At 40.8% G+C, this 22,050-nt stretch overlaps 1 protein-coding gene across 2 annotated transcripts in view; it reads left to right on the forward strand.

Annotated features, from left to right (window-relative positions):
- LOC138744703 (polycystin-1-like protein 2) overlaps positions 1 to 22,050 on the forward strand; it is an 84,888-nt gene that overhangs the window by 41,138 nt on the left and 21,700 nt on the right. For both annotated transcript variants that reach the window (XM_069901266.1, XM_069901267.1), the window contains exons 8-17: positions 1,921 to 2,047; positions 2,190 to 2,321; positions 3,138 to 3,354; positions 7,653 to 7,831; positions 11,513 to 11,614; positions 12,378 to 12,556; positions 14,321 to 14,467; positions 14,750 to 14,949; positions 16,774 to 16,973; positions 20,092 to 20,254. In XM_069901266.1, the coding sequence (XP_069757367.1) occupies positions 1,921 to 2,047; positions 2,190 to 2,321; positions 3,138 to 3,354; positions 7,653 to 7,831; positions 11,513 to 11,614; positions 12,378 to 12,556; positions 14,321 to 14,467; positions 14,750 to 14,949; positions 16,774 to 16,973; positions 20,092 to 20,254 (1,646 nt within the window). The remainder of the gene's footprint in view (positions 1 to 1,920; positions 2,048 to 2,189; positions 2,322 to 3,137; positions 3,355 to 7,652; positions 7,832 to 11,512; positions 11,615 to 12,377; positions 12,557 to 14,320; positions 14,468 to 14,749; positions 14,950 to 16,773; positions 16,974 to 20,091; positions 20,255 to 22,050) is intronic.

The raw sequence follows: 22,050 nt of genomic DNA on the forward strand, positions 1-22,050 counted from the left end.
TTCTACCAGCTAGAATGTGATCGCACTATGAGACACATTCTCCCCACTCCTCCCCTCTCTGCCTTCCGCAGGGACAGCTACCTCCATGACTCTTGTCCACTCATTGCTTACCACCAATTGCCCCCTCAGTTCCTACCGCTGTGACTGAAGGAAATGATCCATGCAATCACACCTCCTCCCTCACTACCATTCATATCCCAAACAGTCCTTCCAAGTGAACCAACACTTCACCTGTGAATTTGCAGGAATCCTCTACTGTATCCAGTACTCCTGTTGTGGTTTCCTTTACATCGGGGATACTGGACACAGGCTAAGAGATCGTTTCACTGAGCACCTTCTCACTGTCTATTATAATAGCAGAGACCTCCCAGTGGTCAACTATTTCAATTCCCCATCCCATTCCTACACCAACATGTCTGACCATGGCCTCATGCACTGCCAAACAGGCCACCCGCAAATTGGAGGAACAACACCTCATATTCCTTATGGCACTCTCAAACAGGATGGCATTAAGATTGACCTCTCCAGATGCCATTAGGACCCTCTCCCTCCCTCTCTTCCCCAGGGTGTTCCTCTATCTCCTTTCCTCTAATTCTCCACCCCCTTCCCTCTCCATTCAGAGAGCTATCCCTCTCCTATCATCTCTTCTGCCCTCCCACCATACCCATCTATGATCTCTTGTGTGTTGGCCTGTGCTCTTCTCCCTGCCCTTATCTCCCTTCCTCTCCAGCCTTTTTATTCAGGTGCCTGCCTGCTTTTGCTCATACCTTGACAAAAGGCCTCAGGTCTGAAATGTTGGTTATATATCTTTGCTTCCTATGGACACTATGTGACCTGCTGAGTTTCTCCAGCACATTTTTAATATTAAACTACAATCACTGTGCATCCTGTTTAACTCCATGTTTGGGCAGGATAACCAGGCAGTTGGACCCTGCAGAGGCATGCTGAAAGATACATCTCTGCTTCCCTGCTCTTCCTGGGTCTGCATCACAGCAGCGTGATACGCACTCTCAATGACTCTAAAGACTGAGAGAGGCTTTAATACACATTTAGATTTCAGCTGGCCCAACTCCATGTGCTCCATATGGCCAGGTCACAGGGGAGGGGTTACGTGGGGTCAAGTCATCAGTGGGCGGGCCAGCCATTTACAAACAGAGCAGCAGCAGTCTATACATATCACTACACAGCGCCGCTGTCTTGATCAATGATCTAGTGACCAGGAAGTTTGGGGAGTTTGATGGGTTAGTGATTAGTGGATCTAGGAACTGGAGCTGGAAATGATTGAGATGGGTGGGCTTGGGGCTGTGATCAGTGCGAGTCAGACCCACAGCCTGATGAAAACATATTGCTCTTAAAGTGAAATAATGTAATAATTACTGGAATGCAGTCGTTCTTCACCTGAAATCCCTGCGGATCTACTGGCAGATAAAATGTGACTGGGTTCTTGAATAGAGGTTGTAACAGAACTAGTGGAGTATTGAAGGCCTTGGAGCTGTGTGGGGAGCAGGTCTCCCAGTGCAGCACAGTTAGCGGAGCAGTGAGCCCAATGCTGTTACAGCGCAAGCGATTGGGACTGGGGTTAAAATCCTATACTGTCTATAAGGAGTTTGTACATTCTCCCTGGGATTGCGTAGGTTTTCCCCGGCGGCTCTGGATTTTTCCCACCTTTCAAAATGTGCCAGGGATTGTAGGTCATTTGGGTGTAATTGGACGGCACAGGCTCGTGGGGTGAAAGGGGCTGTTACTATGCTGTATGTTTAAATTTTAAATTTACGTCAGGGTGATGGACAAACCACGTTGCCCAGGGCTCAGGCATTGGGGGATCTCAGAGCTACAGAAGATTTGTCCCATGTCAATACCAGAGTATTAATGGACAAAGCACATATTAGCACTGGAAAGTGACGCATGTTTTTATCACAGGAATAGATCAGTTGACTTGTCAAGCAGCACGGTGTCTACTCCAGGACCTGGCCGTGTAAGCTTCACCTTTCCCTCCCAACATGCTCTAAAGCACGTCATTGATGCAGATGCTTCAATTCAAATAAAAGTGAGTCATTGCATTTTCTTCTTGGCATAATGTCCTGAAGTAGGATAGATGGCACAGAAGCCGTCCATTCAGCTAGTTAATTGATTAACCTGTAAAATGAACTGTTATTTTCAGATTGTGAAGACCTCTATCTGTTTTACAGCTGGCTGGTTTTGAATTCAATCCTTTTTCATCAATTGGTGATAAACAGCTCACCGGGAACGTGGGCAGTTTGTCTCTGCTGGACAGTAATGACTCTGAAGTAGCAGTCTACAATTTATCAGAGAACATGGAGGTAATCCCTGTTATTATTCGGGCTTTGTGTCAATACCTTTCGAGTTCCAGCAAGTGATTGTTTTTCAAAGTTAGTGTGAATATTCTTCTTTTTCTTTGGCTTGGCTTCGCGGACGAAGATTTATGGAGGAGGTAAAAGTCCACGTCAGCTGCAGGCTCGATTGTGGCTGACAAGTCCGATGCGGGACAGGCAGACACGGTTGCAGTGGTTGCAGGGGAAAATTGGTTGGTTGGGGTTGGGTGTTGGATTTTTCCTCCTTTGTCTTTTATACTGAATATACTGTTAATCAAATGTGCATTTATTAAAATCTGACTAAAAGCTATACTCTGACTATCGGGCACACAAGATGTTCCTTACTATCCCCGCTTTTTATTGTATTAAAGCATCATGTTCCTGCTAAAATCCACTGAAGTGATGTTTGTGTTCTTCTTGGATAACAAGTAAAAACATAAAATGCTGGAGAAACTCAGCAGGTCAAACAGATGTGGGGCATATCCATCTGTGACAAACCATGCACTTTCCAGCTTGTCATAATTGATTATTGGCAGCATCTGAAATTGAATCTTGTTAAAATCTGGAGTATTTATCAATGTCTTCAAATAATGTAGAGTCTGGGTTTTGTTAGAACAAAGTTGATTAAGCCTTGGACTTCATGAGAGTTTAATTAGCTAGTCTCAGTAAGTGCTGAGTGACTGAGTCACAACTTGGGCCAGGATTGTGGTCACCATCACTTAACTCTTCATTCTTTCTCTTCTTCAGACTTTAAAATCTTGCAATGTTGATGAATGCTTTTGATAGTTCTTCTTTTATTTACAGATTAATCTTTTCAGGAATAATGTAACCGAAGTGTTCATGTCATTTACAAACCCCTTGACTATGGAACTAAATGTCACTTCTGATGAAGACACGGTGGTAATCAATATAAAACCAGAAAAACAGTGCCCACTTCAGCTGTTTCTTGCCTTTCAGTATATACCAACTGAGACAGCGTTTGAGCTGCACACAGCTCTTCCCATTCTAGATGACCATGGAGGTAAATTGATATCTTTTTCCATTTTTAATATTATATAAGTGGGAAATTTTCATTCCTAGGAATATTATCTTCAGAAAATTTTTTAGTGACATCTCATCTCTTGTTAAATGATCAGTTAAGTAGTTACTATTTCCAGTTTGGATCCCAGTGGGAGGATGAAAATGATAGGAATCCAAATGAAAGCATCAGAATTGCTAATTATTCAGAGTAAATTAAGTGCTAACTGTGAAGACAATTGATTGTTTATGATTTTTCAAGGTTTATTCTTCAGAAGAATGAACTCCTAAAATATCAAGCTAACCATTTCACTTTATGGATGTTACCTACAGATGTGGATGTCCAACAACCCGCTGTTTCAGATTTTCAACGTTTCCAACAATTTGACTGTGAAGGGTTGAGAGTTTGATTCTCGCCCAGAATATTACTGCTTTGATCAGTTCATAACTGTGGATGAAAGGCCATTCAATCCATTTCATTTATTCTACATAAATTTAGATGCTCACTGTATCTCAGTACATCTGGCAGTAAATAATGGCTCCAAAGTTAATCATTCTAATTCTCCCCACTCACTGCCACCAGAAGTTGGAGAAACGGGTGTGTGCGCAATGTACTGGGATAATGTCCATAATAGGATTCAGACTCTTGATTCAGATTGGCAACCACTGCAGTGTGTAGTATCTCACAGTTGAGGCATTGTCCTTCTCTCTCTCTCTTCTGTCCATTTCTCTCTCTTTTCTTCTCTAGACAGATCATCCACAATGAACAACCCTTCATGATCCCCACTCTATTGGCACCACAATTCTATCTCTGCTGGTCCCCAGGCTACCAGAGTTGTTCCAATTATTCTTTATTCCCCCTCTCTGCAACCTATAGTTTTATAATTTTTCCTAGTTCTGATAACTGATCCTTTTTCCCAGACGCTGTTAGACCATCAAGCATTTCCAGCACTTTTTCCAATTGTACTTTTGAACCATCTGCAGTTACTGCTCTTTTTACTTGCATTGCTGGTTGATGTTCCTCCCCCTTCTCTCCTGAGGAGTGGGTCGTGTGAAAGTCTTCACCACTTCACATCCAAAGGATGACATGGTTATTTTTATGAACAGCTGTGATTTGCATGGTAATGTTGTTAGTGGCAAAGATGTGTGATTAAAGTTAAATTTAGATGTACAGCACAGTAACAGGTCCTTCCGGTCAACAAGCCTGTGCCACGCAATTAACCTACAGCCTTCATACATTTTTGAAGGATAGGCGAAAGCCACAGCACCTGGAGGAAACCCACGTAGACACGGGGAGAAGGTGTAAACTCCTTACAGATAGTGCCGGATTTGAACCCCCATCGCTGGCGCTGTAACAGCGTTGTGCTAATCACTACATTTTCTGTGCCGCTAACCATGCCAGATGTTTTCATGCTGTATCACTCCGCTGTACCCGATGGCAGATGTGGGATCCTTCCCTTTCTTTTTGTATAATATTTTGTGGCCTAAAGTCATATTCTTCCAATGAGTGGAACAAGTAACAATAGAGGTTTAGTTTGAAATGTAATTAGTGGCAATTACCATAATCTCTCAATTATATCTCTTCTTAGTCCCAAATATAAACTGTTTGACCATATTGCTCCCATCGTGTGCTTGCAATAAACTATATGCTTGTTTTGTGTAGTGTGTGTGTGCATTGTATTTCTCTAGACAATGAACCAATGGGCACCACCTCACATTTCCTTTTCTATGTTGTTAAGAGCCCAAAGGACCCCACAACCCAGTAGCAATAGATATTCACCATAACAAATGGTTACTTAAAAGTTGTTTTTAATTATCTTGAAACATGAAAACAGAATCAAACTTTAACTTATCTCTATTAACTTAACTAAACCCAACTTAGCCCCCTTCTAATTCTAAGCACACGTGTATGTAATGTGTGTGTAAATTTAAGAAAAGTTCTTTGGTTCACAGTTCAATCTCACTTCTCCTTCTTCCAAGTTCTCTGGTTGCAGGCAATTCTTATACTGAGCACAGAATTTAACATGTATAAAGATCACCAGGCTTTGGTGCTCGAAAGGTAAATGTTTACTGCTAAGGAAGGTTTCTTAGAGGATATAATGGGTGCGGTGGATAGAGGAGAACAGGTTGATTTTGTATATTTGGATTTCCAGAAAGCGTTTGATAAGGTGCCGCACAAGAGACTTCTCAGTAAGTTACAGGAAAGTGGAGTCCAGGGAAGTATATTGGCCTGGATTGAAAATTGGTTGTCTGACAGGAGGTAAAGAGTTGGGATAAATGGGAGTTTTTCAGGTTGGCAGAGAGTGGTAAGTGGGGTGCCGCAGGGGTCAATGTTAGGCCCACGACTGTTCATCATTTACATTGATGACTTGGAGGAGGGGACAAAATGTGGTGTAGCCAAGTTTGTGGATGACACCAAATTGAGTGGAAGAGCAAATTGTAATGAGGATGTGGAGAGTCTGCAGAGGGATATAGTTAAGCTGGATGAGTGGGCAAAGGTCTGGCAGATGAAGTACAATGTTAGTAAGTGTGAGGTTATCCATTTTGGCAAGAAAAATAAAAGAGCTGAATATTATTTAAAGGGTGAAAAACTACAGCATGCTGTTGTGCAGAGGGACTTGGGAGTGCTTGTGCATGAATTGCAAAAAGTTAGGTTGCAGGTGCAGCAGGTTATTAAGAAGGCAAATGGAATGTTGGCCTTCATTGCTAGAGGAATTGAATTCAGGAGTAGGGAGGTAATGTTGCAACTGTATAAGGTACTGGTGAGACCGCACCTGGAGTACTGTGTCCAGTTCTGGTCTCCATATTTGAGGAAGGATATACTGGCTTTGGAGACGGTCCAGAGGAGGTTTACTAGGTTGATCCCTGGGATGAAGGGGTTGACTTATGATGAAAGATTAAATCATCTAGGATTGTATTCGCTCAAGTTCAGAAGAATGAGAGGAGATCTTATAGAAACCTATAGGATTATGAAGGGTATGGATAGGATAGATGTAGGAAGGTTTTTTGAGCTGGCCGGGGAAACTAAAACGAGAGGACACAGTCTCAAGATTCGGGGGAGTAGATTTAGGACAGAGATGAGGAAAAATAGTTTTTCCCAGAGAGCAGTGAATGTTTGGAATTCTCTAACCAGGGAAGTGGTTGAGGCTGCCTCATTAAACATATTTAAAATTTGGTTAGATAAATTCTTACATGATAGAGGAATTAGGGGATATGGGGAGAAGGCAGGTAGGTGGAGTTAGGTCATAAATTAGATCAGCCATGATCGTATTGAATGGTGGAGCAGGCTCGATGGGCCATTTTTGGCCTACTCCTGTTCCTACTTCTTATGTTCCTATGTTCTTGTAGGGTTTGCGGAGAGAGATTTGTTGTTCCAGGATTTCCACAACTGAGGTACCACCATTAGTCACCTCAATGTCTTGCTGATGAAACTTGCCCCATCAGGGTTCTCCAGATGATAACCTCTTTCTTTCAGGCTAGTACAAAGTTCCTTTCTGTTCTACTTATTCCAAGAGAAACATCAGACAGATAGCACTTCCAGCCATCTGCCGCTCTGGAGCTTTCTGTTTCAATTCTACCAAGCTTTTCCTGCTTGCTTCAGCTGTGACTGTTCAGTCTCTCTCTTCATCTGAGATACCAAACTGCTAGCCACATGTCCTTCATTCTCGCACTTGCCACCAAAACCGTCACCTTCTCCAGCAAGCAATAGGAGTTACATTTGTTGTTTTAGGTAAACAAGAACCCAGGAGTGACCTTTCTGTGTGCCCCATGTAGATCCTTGCAAATGGCCAAAGTGTCTCCAGTCCAAGACAATGGTCTATTCATTTTATGTCGTCATTTCAATTATCACCTACCATAGTTTCTGTAAAGTTCACTGAATATGAATTCTTCAGTATTTCAAATAAGATCTGTTTTAAAATGTGTGTATGTATGTAACCTACTCTAATTTTACCAAATTCTCCCAATATTTATTTACATTACAGCACACTAATTAAAAAAAATCTTGTATTTAGGAATTGTAATTTATTGCAATTTTGCACTTGTAATGCATAATACTGCTGATGGAAAAACAACAAATTTCATGACATATGTTCATGACAATAAACCTGATTCTGATTTTATTTCAATGGGTTGTATATGTACAGTCAGGTGGTTTAAAAAAAACATTTGAACTGGAAGAGACAGTAAATAAAAATCTGTTGGGATGTGTATGGGGATGTTCAGGAATTCATATTTGATTATATTATATTTTGTAGACTTGACTTTCTTCTGAACATCTAACATTGATTTGTGCTTCCAAAGATAACATATATACCTGGATTTTGACTCCTGGAATGCTAATACATGGAGTAGGAGTTTACTATGTGATGGTCACATCTCCGGAGACTGCCCAGGCAGAGGCTATAAACTACACTGTCAATGTCTTTGCGACACAGTGTTTGTTCTGGCAACGACAAAATTGGTCAACTGATCAATGCCAAGTAAGTTGTTCAGACAAATAAATGGTTTGTAATTTAAAACAAAACTCTATAAATTGTGTACAGTCCCAGATTGTAAACAATAGTGCATGGGAATTTTTGACATTTCTTTTATGGAGGTGTGAGACCACCACTGGAGCATTAAATGCTTATTTATATGGTTGAAATGATGTTTAACTCAATCTTTTTCCCTGTTGAATAAATTATCTATATTGGTGCATATCCCATCAGGTGTTGATGGGCTGTGAGAGCAGATTTGTTATCTGGTGTACCCTTTGAAATCAAATAGATCTCATATTTTTGTAATGGATTTAATGAAGTAAAATGTAACATTTCATTAAATAGGAATACAGACTGTATTATACTCGTAATATTAGCATGGGCAGTAGGCTGAACAGTATTTCTGCTTTATTACATGCAGTTTGAAATTTCTGTTAATGGCAAGAGTATAGCACTGCATGTGTAATGATGTGTGTGATGCATTGTGCGTGTAACGGCTTAAGTGTCTGTAGTGAGTGTGAAACCAGCTCGATGGGTCCCAAGAGTAACAAGTCTGAATGCAGCTGATTGAAGAGTAGTTTTTATTTACCCATGTAGTGAAGACACAACAGGGGTAAAAGACACACATACACACCAGATTAAACGATACTCTCACAATCACTCGCAGGTAGAAGGCTTTACAATCAAGTTGCAACATATTATACCCACCACCCTTTGATATCCTGGCAGGCAAGGCTCTTATCTAACTAAACTAGGGACATTAGGCACACAATACTGCAGCTCTCAACCCTTTGCCTGCGCACCAACATTGCCCACGGTTCCCAACCTGGAGGGGAGCTTGGGTTCGTCCCAGAAGAAAAAGAAGAGGATGGCTCACACATGGTGGGCCTTATAGTGTCATCAGCTGGAGAGTCCGGCCCAAGTATCAATGAGGCAATTAAAAGGGCCAGTGACCAGATATGCATTGACCTGTGGGCAAAGCTTGACCTTTATTGACAGGTGAGGTGACTTCTGATCAGGTTCCAGATGCCCCTCCACAGTTCACATTTCCACCAGATTCCACATGGAGGGTTCACATGACCCTCCATAATCCAGACTACAGTGTCACACTGGGTGGGTAGCGGTCTGTCACACAGTCTGCCTTTATTTTATTGCAGGTTGGGCTAAAGACAACACCTGACTACACTCATTGTCTTTGCAACCATCTGACTTTCTTTGGAACCACCTTCATAGTTATGCCGAATGCTCTGGACTTGACACAGATACCAGAATTATTTGCCCAAACTCATCAAAACCCTGTGGTGGTGTCACTGGTGGGCAGCATCTTTGGTGTTTACATTATTGCAGTGGTCTGGGCTCGAATGAAAGATAAAAATGACTTAAACAAGGTGAGGGGATATTTCCATGATCAATATTGGATTAATAATGCAGATTAGATGGGGAAAGGACTTGGTTACACATTGAATCTCTAAACTCGGTGATGCTTTTAATTTTTTTTTTCTATAAAAAGTTATTTCCATTATTTCATCTTATTTTCCAGTGTCACAGCCAGTTGTGTGGATATTTGTGGATGAGATTTTAGGATCAATTTTATAAGGCTGTGAAATCTTTATGTAATGCTAAACTAAGCAAGGCAAGGGTCCAATTCATTGGAATGATAATTGAATTTGTATGATCTTTTCCTAGACGTGACATTGTCTCTCGAGTACTTAAAATAAAAATCCTTAACTTGGAGCATAGGACATAGAACAAAAAAAAATTATAGCACAGTGCAGGCCCTTTGGCCCACATTGTTGAGCTAACCTATATATACCTACCCAAAAAACACTTAATTCCTCCCGATCTCATAACACTTTTTTTCATTCATGTGCCTATCTAAGAGTCTCTTGAATGGTCCTATTGCTCCAGCCTTCACCACTACCCCTGGCTATTCATTCCAGACATACTCTACACTTAAAAACTAAAAAAACTTATCCCTGATGTCTCCCTGAATCTTTCCTTGCCTCACTTCTTTTTCCTAAGTACAGAATTTGGGGATGGAGATAGTGGGTAGAAGTGAAGATTTAATTTTTACTTGTTTCTTTTTGACTCTTTCTTTGGTTTCACAGTCAAACTGCTTGTTGGATATCCAAACTTAAAATTATTTCAGTCATTTGTATATAAAGGTTTCTGTCTTTGTGAATAGAATGGTTTGCCTTCTGGTAATTTTTGTCCCATTGAACCAAACCTGCTTCCTCACAAAGGCTTCTCATTTCTCATTTATTGTCAGAGAACATACATCACATACAAACCTGAGATTCCTTATCCTCAACAGTAGTGTTACCACTCTCCGCTCTGCCTCAAACTCAAATCAAAGCAGGTTTAAATCGTCCAATAGATTCCTCATGACCCTCCTGTCAGCTTCAATTTATCCTTTCATGTACAGGTGCCTAACCTTTAATCTGGGGTTGTCAGGAATGGATACCTGCCATTGTTCAGAATCTTCCAGATTTTGGAATCATTTTAAAATGGCAGTCCCTTTAAGCAAAAGTGATGTTTCAAAAATTAACAAAACAGGGGGTGTGGGATGTTAAATGAATTTGGATAAATAAAGTCCATAAAAGGCCATAATGTCACTAACTTGTTTTTTAAAAATCTTACAGTAAAACTGACTCCGACATCTCAAACTGTGCAAATGCAGTAAACGCACATTGCAACTCAAATATCGCAAATATAGGGCAGGTGACGATGATGCTCGACAGGGAGGGGCTCTTATAAAGTAATGATCGCCCTAATCAGCGATAATACCTGACAGAGAGTTGCTCTTATAAAGTGATAAATGTACTAATTAGCGACGGTGTGCACCATGAAGGGCCACTTATTAGGTGACGATACCAAAAATTATCGACGCAGAGCGTGACGGGATACATGGGAGTTGAGTGAGGGTCGCGTCAGGTCATGTTTGATGCCAAATTCCATCTTCGTTGTCATCTACTGAAAAAAGTGCGGGTTTGTGCCGGTGTTCAAAATCCCAGATAAAAGGTTAGGTACCTGTATTAACTTTTCACATCTACACTGTAACTGGAGAGCAAATGAAAGAGTGAAGAAGAAAATTAACTGAAAAATTGAAAGTGTAAAATGTTAGCTTTGGTAAAGGTTCGGACCAAAAATGGCAAACTGGACATTATAGGGAAGAAGATGCGATTGTAAAGATAAAATACAGGAAGGATGTGTGCATTCCCAACTTAAATGTTGGAATATGTTACACAAGTAGAATAAAACCAGTACCTCATTTTGGTTATAGAATCTTGTTGTGGCTGTAGTTGGGGTCCTGCAGGATAAATTGCGGTGCAGGAACTGACAGACTCAATCTGAGACTCGTTTAAGGGTTCTTACTTTGCACATTATTTATTACATAATATTTATTTTCTGTGTTGCACAGTCGGTTTGTGGTTATTTCTCTCTTTTGCATATACTGTATATTTTTTCTTGAGTACTGTTTTTTTGGCTCTGCCAATAAGTAGAAATTCTGCCTGTCCCACTGGAAAAAAGAATCTCAGGGCTATGAGATGTCATCTATGCACTCTGACAATCAATCTGTTCGTATTAGATCCTGACTGGAGCTGGTTATTTCAGTGTGCTCATTTACATTTCCTCTTGACGTGGATGCTTGTCCTTCACTGATGGTGGACTTTTTGTTTTCAGGTGAAAGTGACAGTCTTGCGTGATAATGACCCACTTGCACAATATGGTTACCTGATCAAAGTCCACACCGGTTTCCGCAGAGGGGCAACCACCACAGCTAAGGTTTGATGAAGTCTTTAGAGTTTTTATTAGACAACAATGTTGGAGAAATCTGTGAAAAATTTAACATAAATGAACATAATTACTCACCTTGTGTTCATCTACACTGCATGCCTTAAGTTCCTGTGTGCGTTAATCCTGGTGCTTTTACGTGGAGCAACATGGCTGCATCGTCAGCTGGATGTCGAATTCATGAAATGAGTTTGTGGTGCGATTTAGACTGCAGGCTTCCCCCGTAAAGTAGTTGGGGTCCTGCAGGATAAATTGCGGTGCAGGAATTGACTAAAAATTCCTGCACTTTTCTTTTTAGACTGCTCATGTAATGACAAATTTCATTGATTGTGCTGTTACATGCAGTCTAAAAGCCATAATTGATACTGAATTGTGGAACAAAGTTCTTGCTTGTTTCTTCCTCTCAGTTTATTTAATTTGAATCAAAGTCATTTCTCAGTTGGGTGCAAAGTAGCTTACCTTACAATTCTTCAAACTTTCCCCGTCTCATCTTGAATCCATGCTTTCTAGTGTTTGACATTTCCACCCTGAGAAAAGACTCTATCTACCCCATCTCATACTTTCATAATTTTACAAACTTCTATCAGTTTGCCCGCTATCCCCGCTATGAACTTCACCTGCACCCTCTCCACAGCCTTCCTGTTATGTGCCATCTAGAATGCATGCGATGATCAAAATGCACAAAATAAATTCAAAATCTTTTTATTTTGTTATAAATTTCTGGAGATGATTTAAGTGTGCTGTTCCATGACAGGTGATAATTCTGCTCAGTGGCTCTGAGGGACAGAGTGATCCTCATCACCTGACTGATCCTGAGAAACCCGTCCTTGAGAGAGGTGGATCTGATGAATTCCTTCTGACTACTTTCTTTTCACTGGGCAACCTTCAGTACATAAGATTATGGCATGACAATTCAGGATCAAGTCCTTCTTGGTATGTAATATCTTCTATATAGTATATAGCGTAAACTGGAGTTTTACAGCCTAGCTTCTACAAATTTCTCAACACATTTAGCAGATAGGCTCATTGAACATGCAAATAAATGGAGGAAGAGAAGTTTCATAATTGTATTACAGTTTCCTGTCAAAAATTTAAAAAAAACTCCGATAAATCAAGGAAGAATTAAGTCAGAATTGAACAAATGACACATACATCCCTAAAATAACATCCCAGATATTAAAGTTTGACATCAGGTCTTTGAGAGTCGAGTAAACTTGAGTAAAATGACTTTGTTTCATCATCAAGTGGGTAAGAGATTGATTGGGAGTCAGTGAAAGGAACTCTGTCAAAAATGGCACCTTTAACATGTATGTACTAGGGGATGATTTTTACACGTCATTGTTCTGTATTTTTGTTTTATGAAACAAACTGTTTTATAATGTATAATGAATTATACATTATTGTGTTTCTGACAGTTGAAGTTCTGTAGCTATTTTCTGTTTTTAATACCATTGTGTTCATTTATCTGGAATTGATTCATGATTGTGCATTATTATTCTCCAGAATCCTGAGTCAACAATTCATGGACCTGAATTTAAATCCCACCATGGTAGCTGGCGGCTTTTAAATCCATCTGGAATTTAAGGAAAAATAGCATCAACATGTCTTAAGTTAGGATTGTCAGGATTAAAAAGTCAGGTTCACTAATGTTCCTTGAGGGAATATTCCTTCCATCCCTACACAGTCTGGCTTGTATAGGAATAATCATATAATTGATTTTTAAGTGCCCTCTGAAGTAGCACAGCAATGCTGCCCAGCTACCATTACTTTGAAGCAGGTAAGGGATAAAAATGAAAAGACCACCTGTCATCAACCAATGCACAGAATTTGGACCCAGCTACGTTGCCCTTAACCCAGTTGACCTTGCAAAGTCCTTCTTTCTCTCAAAGATTTGGGTGCTGATGCCTAAATTGGGGGAGTTATCTTACTTGAGTCCAGACATAGCCTGAAATAACCATATTGCCAGAGTCCAGTCTTCTAGATGATGTGCCAGACTACTATCACAATGCCTGACTACATCTTGTCCATCTGGCAAGGCATACTCAACAGAGGTAGCCCTTTGAATCCTTAACATCATCTCTACAGTGATATCAGGTCAGACATTGCTTCCTGTTATGGCTAACTTCCTACCCTCCACCGACCCTGGAAATGCCAAGGCCTTTCCACCTTCTACAGGACACAAATGAGGAGTTGCCAGCAACTCAACACCATACAACACAAAACAGCTGGCTTGGTTAGCAAGTTCTCCACAGTGACTGCCTTGTACGTCACCCACCAAATGCACTGTCGTCACTCCCCTCCTTACTCTGACAGCACATCACATTGTATGCCCACAAGCTCTCCCACTAGGAAGGAGAAGAGAACACCATCAACTGCACGTACACATCCTGGTTTGCACCATCTTGACTTGGAAACATCACTGGCTTTTTGTCATCACTGGGTCTAAGTTCTGGAAAGTTGTCCCCAAAATGACTGCAGCAGTTCGAGAAAAACACCACCATCAGAAATGCTGGTTTTTCACAGGACCATCTGGATGGATGACCATCTGGGTAGAGGAGTGAATGGCTGCAAGTGGGTCGATATTTCCCTGCACTGCATATTGCACAGGATTGAACATGTCTCTGTGTTAATTCATTATTTTCTATTTCCTTCCATTTATCTTTCAGTTTTTGATGCTCAACTTTTCTTCTCCTGCAGGTATGTGAATCATGTGACTGTGGTGGATGTTAAAGCAGGCCAACAGTGGTATTTTATCTGCAATTCGTGGCTAGCAGTCGACATTGGAGAAAATGTACTGGACAAAGTATTCCATGCAGCTTCTGACGAGGAACTGAAGCACTTCCAGTAATCAATTAAATATATCGGATTTGTGGTTCTACGCTCTTCCTAGTTATCTGTGCTTGTTTGTTTTTATTTTCCCTTGTTCTCCATGAACATTTAATTCAGTGTGGTTGACTGGTGAAAGCCATTAATATTGAAGATCCTGTTTTAATGTTAGTAATGCCAACATTAATCAAAGAAAATTTCACCCCTTCATGAAACTGTAATCTTGCATAAACTTGTATGCACTGTGTTCTGAGGGCATTAAATAATCCCTGTATTAATGTTTTTGTTTAAATGCTGCAGAAACGTGTTCTTCATGAAGATAGCTGAAAGTTTGACAGATCAACACATCTGGATTTCTGTTATTGAGCGCCCAGCAAGAAGTCCCTTCACCCGGGTCCAACGAGTTTCTTGCTGCTTATCGCTCCTCCTTGGCTCAATGCTGACCAACATTATGTTTTGGGGCACATCTCCCGATGACTCGTTGCAGTACACAACTCTGGGTAACAGGAATACAAACAATAGAGATAGTTCATTTAAACAATTTGTAGGTTTTGAATTCTGAAATAAGAGAGGCTAACTTTTAAAATATATTTAAATGTAAAATCTCTTGTTTTTCCTAAAGGATGTGATGTAAGTAGATGTGATAGCTATATTTAAGAGGCATTTAAACAGATGTCAACAGGCAAGAAATGAAGGCATATAGACTCTGGCAGGCAGATGGGATTTGTTCAATCTGGCCCCATGATCAGCTGAAGGGATTGTTCCTGTTGTTATACTGCTCTGTGTTCTGTTGGACCAGCCCCTCAGGATGGTACAGTAATCCCATGAAATGCTGTCACCTACCTTCCCCCTCCTCTGTGTCTGGTTATACCTGCTCCCATCTTTTCCTCTGTTTGCCTTTGATGAAGGATCTAAACCAAGCTGTTGTAATCTGGTGCCACCAAGGACCCCCATTGAGGGATGAGCCTTGCCAGAAGAATCAGGCTCAAGTCTCAACATGACTTATTGCATTTTTCTGTTCATAATCTAATATGTTACGAGGCTGTTTATTTTGCTGCTTTATGAAATGAAAAAATATATGACATCCACAGAATGTATTGAGGACTTTCTGATCACCCCTGTACTTTGGATGATAAGAACATGAAAAGGTAATGATGCGTGAGAACTTAAAGATCAGAGTGGATTGAGATACTGAACTTGATGTAAGCCAATTGAAGTCATGGTTACCAAAGCATGAACTTTAGAGTCATAATCATGAATCATTAGTGTGAATGTATCAGAGAAATATCAAGTAATTTATTTTCAGAGGTAAGGACTGTCATCCCTTTCTCTGTGTTAAGGAGTCATGGCCAATGCTTTGTTGCTGGACATATCACTGGATGGTGGTGGGGGAGGTGGGGGGGTGTTTGGACAGCACTGGGTCACACCATCCAACACTAAAATGACTGTCTATATACTTTTTGTGCAGTGTTTCAGTGGAAATTTATTTATTTTTAATGAAAAATTCCTGTAGTTATAAAAACAAAAACATTTTTCATAAGCTCAGCTGACACGTATCAATATACCTATAAGGCTAAAACTCGATGCTCATTTACTTTTTGAACCTTGTAATGCGCTCCGGTCGGAGCTGTCATCAGTCCCCAATGACAACGACGCTTCAAATCACGTCATCTGTATGTGCTACAGACACGCGCTGCTGCTTTCATTTGCTGCTGCTTTTGTCAGTTTTTGGTGTTTTAGCTACAATATTGTGATAATTAGTATTCGTGAACCTAAATCAATAACTTTTTTTGGGAATTAAGTAGTAATTAAAGGAAAAGAAAGAGAAAAATCAAAAAAAGGCTTCCGCTCAGTTACTAATAATGTGACTAATAATGTTTTCTTACTAAATTTTCACTTTCGCCGCATCAAACTATGTCAATGGATTTAGGCTGTGCATACGACATTTAAATTTTGCCAGTTGTTTATCTCAGTTCTGTTGCCATCACCTTCAGTGATACACGGGAGTTATGATTGATGTGTAACATTAGTACAAAAAATCATTACTAAGGATTCTTTATAGTCTGGTATGGGAGGAGGTCCGTGGGTGGGTGGGGGGTGGGGGGTGGGTGATACCATGAGTTACTGCAATGGGTGACACAACAACCCTAGGGGCAGAGGTCTTAGGGTGTCAAAGACAATGACTAGGTTTGGCTATTTCAAACTTGGGGCCAGCTTGTAGAAAGAATGTTGTTATTTTTCAGTTAGTTACTTTTAATTGATCATATTTCAGCAACTGGAATTTGTGCTTGTATATGATATTGTCCTTTTGTTCTCTTTTACAGGAGAACTCAGTATTTTCATGAGAGAGTTCATGATTGGGATTGAGAGTGCCATCATCATGTTCCCCATCAATTTAGGAATTGTTCAGATTTTCAGATCCCTGCGTCCCAGGGAGACAAATGCATTAAAGGCCAAAAACGCGCAGTCCTCCTCATCACCCAGCTTCAGTGCACACCCCCTTACTCCGGAGTCCCTGATGCAGGTCAGCACTTCTACTGCTAATTTGGAAAGAAAAATATTACCATTTACAAATGATTTAAAAAAAAACTCTAGAACTTTGGTATTGCATGCCAATTAACCTTGGATTTAAAGTGAAACCAGAAATTATTGATTTGCATTTAAAGATCATTCATTGTAGTTGCATATGACATCCTTGGCTCTAACATAATCATTAAAAGAGTTCAGTCAGAGATGCAAGGTCTCGAGAAAAAAATTGGCAACTATAGAAACATAGAAAATAGGTGCAGGAGTAGGCCATTTGGCCCTTCAAGCCTACACTGCCATTCATTATAATCATAGCTGATCATCTACTCAGTACCCAGTACCTGGCTTCTCTCCATACCCCGGATCCCCTTAGCCACAAGGGCCAAATCCAACTTCCTCTTAAATATAGATAAGGAGCCGACTTCACCTATTTCCTGTGGCAAAGAATTCCACAGATTCACCACTCTCTGAGAGAAATTTTTTTTTCTCATCTCTGTCCTAAAAGACATCCCCCTTATCCTTAAACTGTGTCCCCTGGTTCTGGTTTTCACCAACATCAGAAATAACCTTCCTGCATCTAGCCTATCCAATCACTTAAGAATTTTGTATGTTTCTATAAAATCCCTCCTCAATCTTCTAAATTCCAGCAAGTATAAGCCTAATCGATCCAATCTTTCTTCATATGTAAGTCCTGCCATCCCTGGTATTGATCTAGTGAACCTTCTTTGCACTCTCTCCATGGCCAGGATGTCTTTCCTCAGATAAGGAGACCAAAACTGGGCACAATACTCCAGGAGTGGTCTCACCAAGGCCCTGTACAGCTGCAGTAGGACCTCCCTACTCCTGTACTCAAATCCTCTTGGTATGAATGCCAACCTACCATTCACTTTCCTCACTGCCTGCTGTAACTGTATGCCCACTTTCAACGACTGGTGCACAGTGAGACCCAGGTCTCGTTGCATCTCTCCTTTTCCTAATCAGACACCATTTAGGTAATAATCTTTTCTCCTGTTCTTGTCTCCAAAGTGGATAACCTCACATTTATCCACATCATATTGAATTTGCCATGCATTGGCCCACTCACCAAATTTGTCCAAGTCACCCTGCATCCTCTTAGCATCCTCTACCTAGCTAACCCTGCCACCCAGCTTCGTGTTGTCTGCAAATTTGGAGATGCTGCTTTCTATTCCCACATCTAAGTAATTGTAAACAACTGTGGCCCCAGCACGGAGCCCTGCGTCACTGCCTGCCATTCTGAAAAGACCCGTTTATTCCTACTCTTTGCTTCCTGTCTGTCAATCAATTCTCTATCCACCTCAATATCATACCTTCTAAACAGTGCACTTTAAGTTTGTACACTAATCTCCTGTGCGGGACCTACCTTATCAAATGCCTTCTGAAAGTCCAGATATATCACATCCACTGGTTCCCTTATCCACTCTGCTAGTTACATCCTCAAAAAATTCTATTAGATTCGTCAGACATGATTTTCCCTTCATAAAACCACGTGGATTCTGTCCAACGATACCACTACTTTCCAAACGTGCTGCAACCGTATCTTTAATAACTGACTCTAGCATTTTCCCCACTATCTATGTCAGGATAACTGGTCTATAGTTTCCCAATTTCTCTCTCCCTCCTTTCATAAAAAAGAGAGGGGGGGGGGGTTATGTTTGCCACTCTCTAATTCTTGAGAATTAATCCAGAATATAAAGAGTTTTGAAAAATTACCACTAATGCATCCATTATTTCTTGGGCTACTTCCTTAAGCACTCTTGGATGCAAACTATTTCATTAGGTTTTTTATTGGAAAAAGTGGCCCAGAAATTTCATCATGTTGACATGATTATTCGGTACCATGGGATTAAATTATTGCCTCAAGTTGATACATTCAGGAATCAGTGCATGGTGTGCAAAATGTAACTTTTGCTCTCACAGGGCAAATGACTCCAACTACATTGGTTCCACATACACTGGTAGGTAGTACTTGCAGTTCTGGACCAGACTAGAAAGGAAGTAATTGTGCTGAAGAGATTTGCTCTCTAGATTGGAGGATTTTTTTATTATGGGGAGAGATTTGATGGACTTGGCTTGTTTTCCTGGGAGCAAAGGAGGTTGAGGGGTGACCTGATGGAGGGATATATGATTATGAGGGGCCTAGATAGAGTATAAAGACAAAATCTTTTTCCCTTTTGAGGAGTGTCAAATATGAGGGTGTAGGTTTAAGGTGAGAGGTAAGAGTTTTAAAGGGGATCTAAGGGGTAATTTTTTTTTATTACAGAGAATGGTTGATATCTGGAACATCCTGCCATCAGAGCTGGTGGAACCAATCTGATCATTATGTTTAAGAGGCATTTAGACATGTGCTTAAATAGGCAAGCCCTAGAACAAGGCAGTACTGGATTAGTCAGATGGGCCCAGCGGTGATCGGCAGGGACATCTTGGGCAGAAAGGCCTACGTCTGCACTCTGTAAATCTACGAAAAGACATCATGCTTGAGCATCCAGATTGTGTGTGGAAAAATCACTGTGGTCAGTGTCAACTCTCTAGGTTCTGCTCAGCTTGTTTGTTCTCCTTATTGTTAAAACTGCATAGGTTGCAGTTTTTGTCAGCATTAAGGGTAAAGGCAGTCAACCATTTTGTTCTTAGTTGGTGCAACTGAGCCTTAAAGAAGCCTCTCAGTTGAAATACAAGGGAAAGCAAAGTGCTCACGTAGGGAGAATGAGGATTGTTTGAGAAGAAAGCATGACAGACTGAACATAATGACCTGAAATCTAGTAGTTGTTTTCAGGCACACCCTATACTCCCTGTATCATTTTCATACATACATGCCACCCCAATATCACGTCACCAACAGCCCCGTATGCTTTGAAGGGTGGAAGGAAACCCATGCAGACACAAGGAGAACATACAAACTCCTTACAGACAGCGCTGATTTGAACCCAGGTTACTGGCACTGTAACAGCGTTGCACTAACCGTTTCACTAACCATGCTACCTAACTGATTCATTTCCTCTCTTCACCCAGGCAGGAGTCCATTTTTGTAAAACAGAAACAAATTGCTGTTTATGTGCTTCTTGTGCTTTCTCGTGTAATATTTCTTGCCTTTCTGCTAGGATATTAAACAGATCATCAACCTTGTCTCCAGCACTGTGAAGGATGGTGTGCCAGCATTGGAAGAGGACATCAGTTGTGCTGGCGATGTCAACCAGCTTTTAGTGCTAATGTCCAACGTTCTCCAGATGAGTGTGGAACAACAAACTATGAGGGAGAATGAGGGTAAAGAGGAGTACTGCAATTTCATTGCTTTTTTCGTATTTAAACAAATAGACCATCTGACATTCCACATGGATGCCCAAGGACCTGAATAAGAACAATAATTACCGGAGATCATGTAAAAACTTAATGTATAGTGGAAAAGATAAGATGTTCAGAAATTATTCTGACCACAGAACTAACTTTGTTTGAATTCAGTGGATTTAAGTAGCACTTTACCAACTTTTAATGCAGACTTTCTCTAGAACCTCACTTGGAGCATTGTGAGCAGTTTTGAGCTCGTCATTTAAGAAAGGATGTGCTGATGTTGGAGAGGGTTCTGAGGAGGCTCGCAAGGATGATTTTGGGAATGAAAGCATTGTCATACAAGGAGTGTTTGACAGCTCTTGGCCTGTAGTCATTGGAATTTAGGAGAATGAGGGGGAACCTCATTGAAACATTTCGAATGCTGAAAGGCATGGACAGAGTAGATGTCAAAAGATTGTTTCCCTTGGCGGGAGAGCCTAGGACAAGAGGGCACAATTTCTGGATTGAAGGGTACCTGCTTAGAACAGATACGTAAAGGAATTTCTTTATCCAGAGGATGGTAAATCTGGAATTTGTTGGCACAGGCGGTTGTCGAAGCCAAAGCATTGGGTGCATTTAAGGCGGAGATCGAAATGTTCTTGCTCAGCCAGGGATATGGGGAGAAGGCTGGGCATTGGGGCTGAGTGGGAAAATGGATCAGCTCATGATTAAACAGACTCGAAGGGCTGAGTAGCCTATTTCTGCTCCTGTCTTATGGTCTTATCTTAACAATGCATTTTATTATATCAATGCATGAAGGAGCTTTGTCAAGATGGTCAGCGATTTTTAAGAAAAAATTTTTTATTTATTTATTTTTTTCCTTTGTTGAATTCATTGTCTAGAAATTCTGTCATGTTGAATAATCAGAATTTAAAAATCAGGAGTTATTTTCATGAGCAAGTCATGAAATTCGGTGTTTAGCAGCAGCGTCACAGAGCAAACATTCATATTATAACCATCTTACAACATTATATATATTAAAAAAAGAGAGCACAAAAAGTAAGGCAGTGTCTTTGGTTCATTGATTGTTCAGGAATCTGATGGCAGCGGGGAAGAAGCTGCCCTTGTGCCATTGAGAGCTCATCTTTAGGCTCCTGTACCTTTTTCCTGATGGTAGCAGAGTGAAGAGGGCATGGCCTGGGTGATGGGGGTCCTTGAGGATAGAGGCTGCTTTTTTAAGACACTGACATGTAGATGTCCTCGATTTAGTGAAGTCTGGTGCCTGTGATGTCGCAGGCTGAGTTAATAACCCTCTGGAGTTGATTCTTTTCCTGAGAGTTAGCACCTCCATTACCAGGCAGTGATGCAACCAGCCAGAATGCTCTCCACGGTATACCTATAGAAGTTTACGAGAGTCTTCAATTACATACCGAATCTCCTCAAACACCTCACAATATATAGCTGCAGGCAAGCCTTCTTTGTGATTACATCAACATGGAGGCTCCAGATCAGATCCTTGGAGATGTTGACCCTCTCCACTACTGAGCCATCGATGAGGATTGGGTCATGTTCCCCTGACTTCCTCCTGAAGTCCACAATCATTTCCTTGGTATTGTTGACATTTTGCACAAAGTAATATGGTAGACTAAATGATTGAACTTTATCCACTATGGACATCCCATTTACATTCTGTGCTGCTTCCTGTAGGATGATGACCTGCCCCTCAGAGATGTTCTGACCAATGCAATGGGTTCTAAAAGCTTGTAGGTGACCCATCTTCTGTACATTTCAAT

The sequence above is a fragment of the Narcine bancroftii genome, chromosome 10, assembly GCF_036971445.1.
Source record: "Narcine bancroftii isolate sNarBan1 chromosome 10, sNarBan1.hap1, whole genome shotgun sequence".
Lineage (NCBI taxonomy): Eukaryota > Metazoa > Chordata > Chondrichthyes > Torpediniformes > Narcinidae > Narcine > Narcine bancroftii.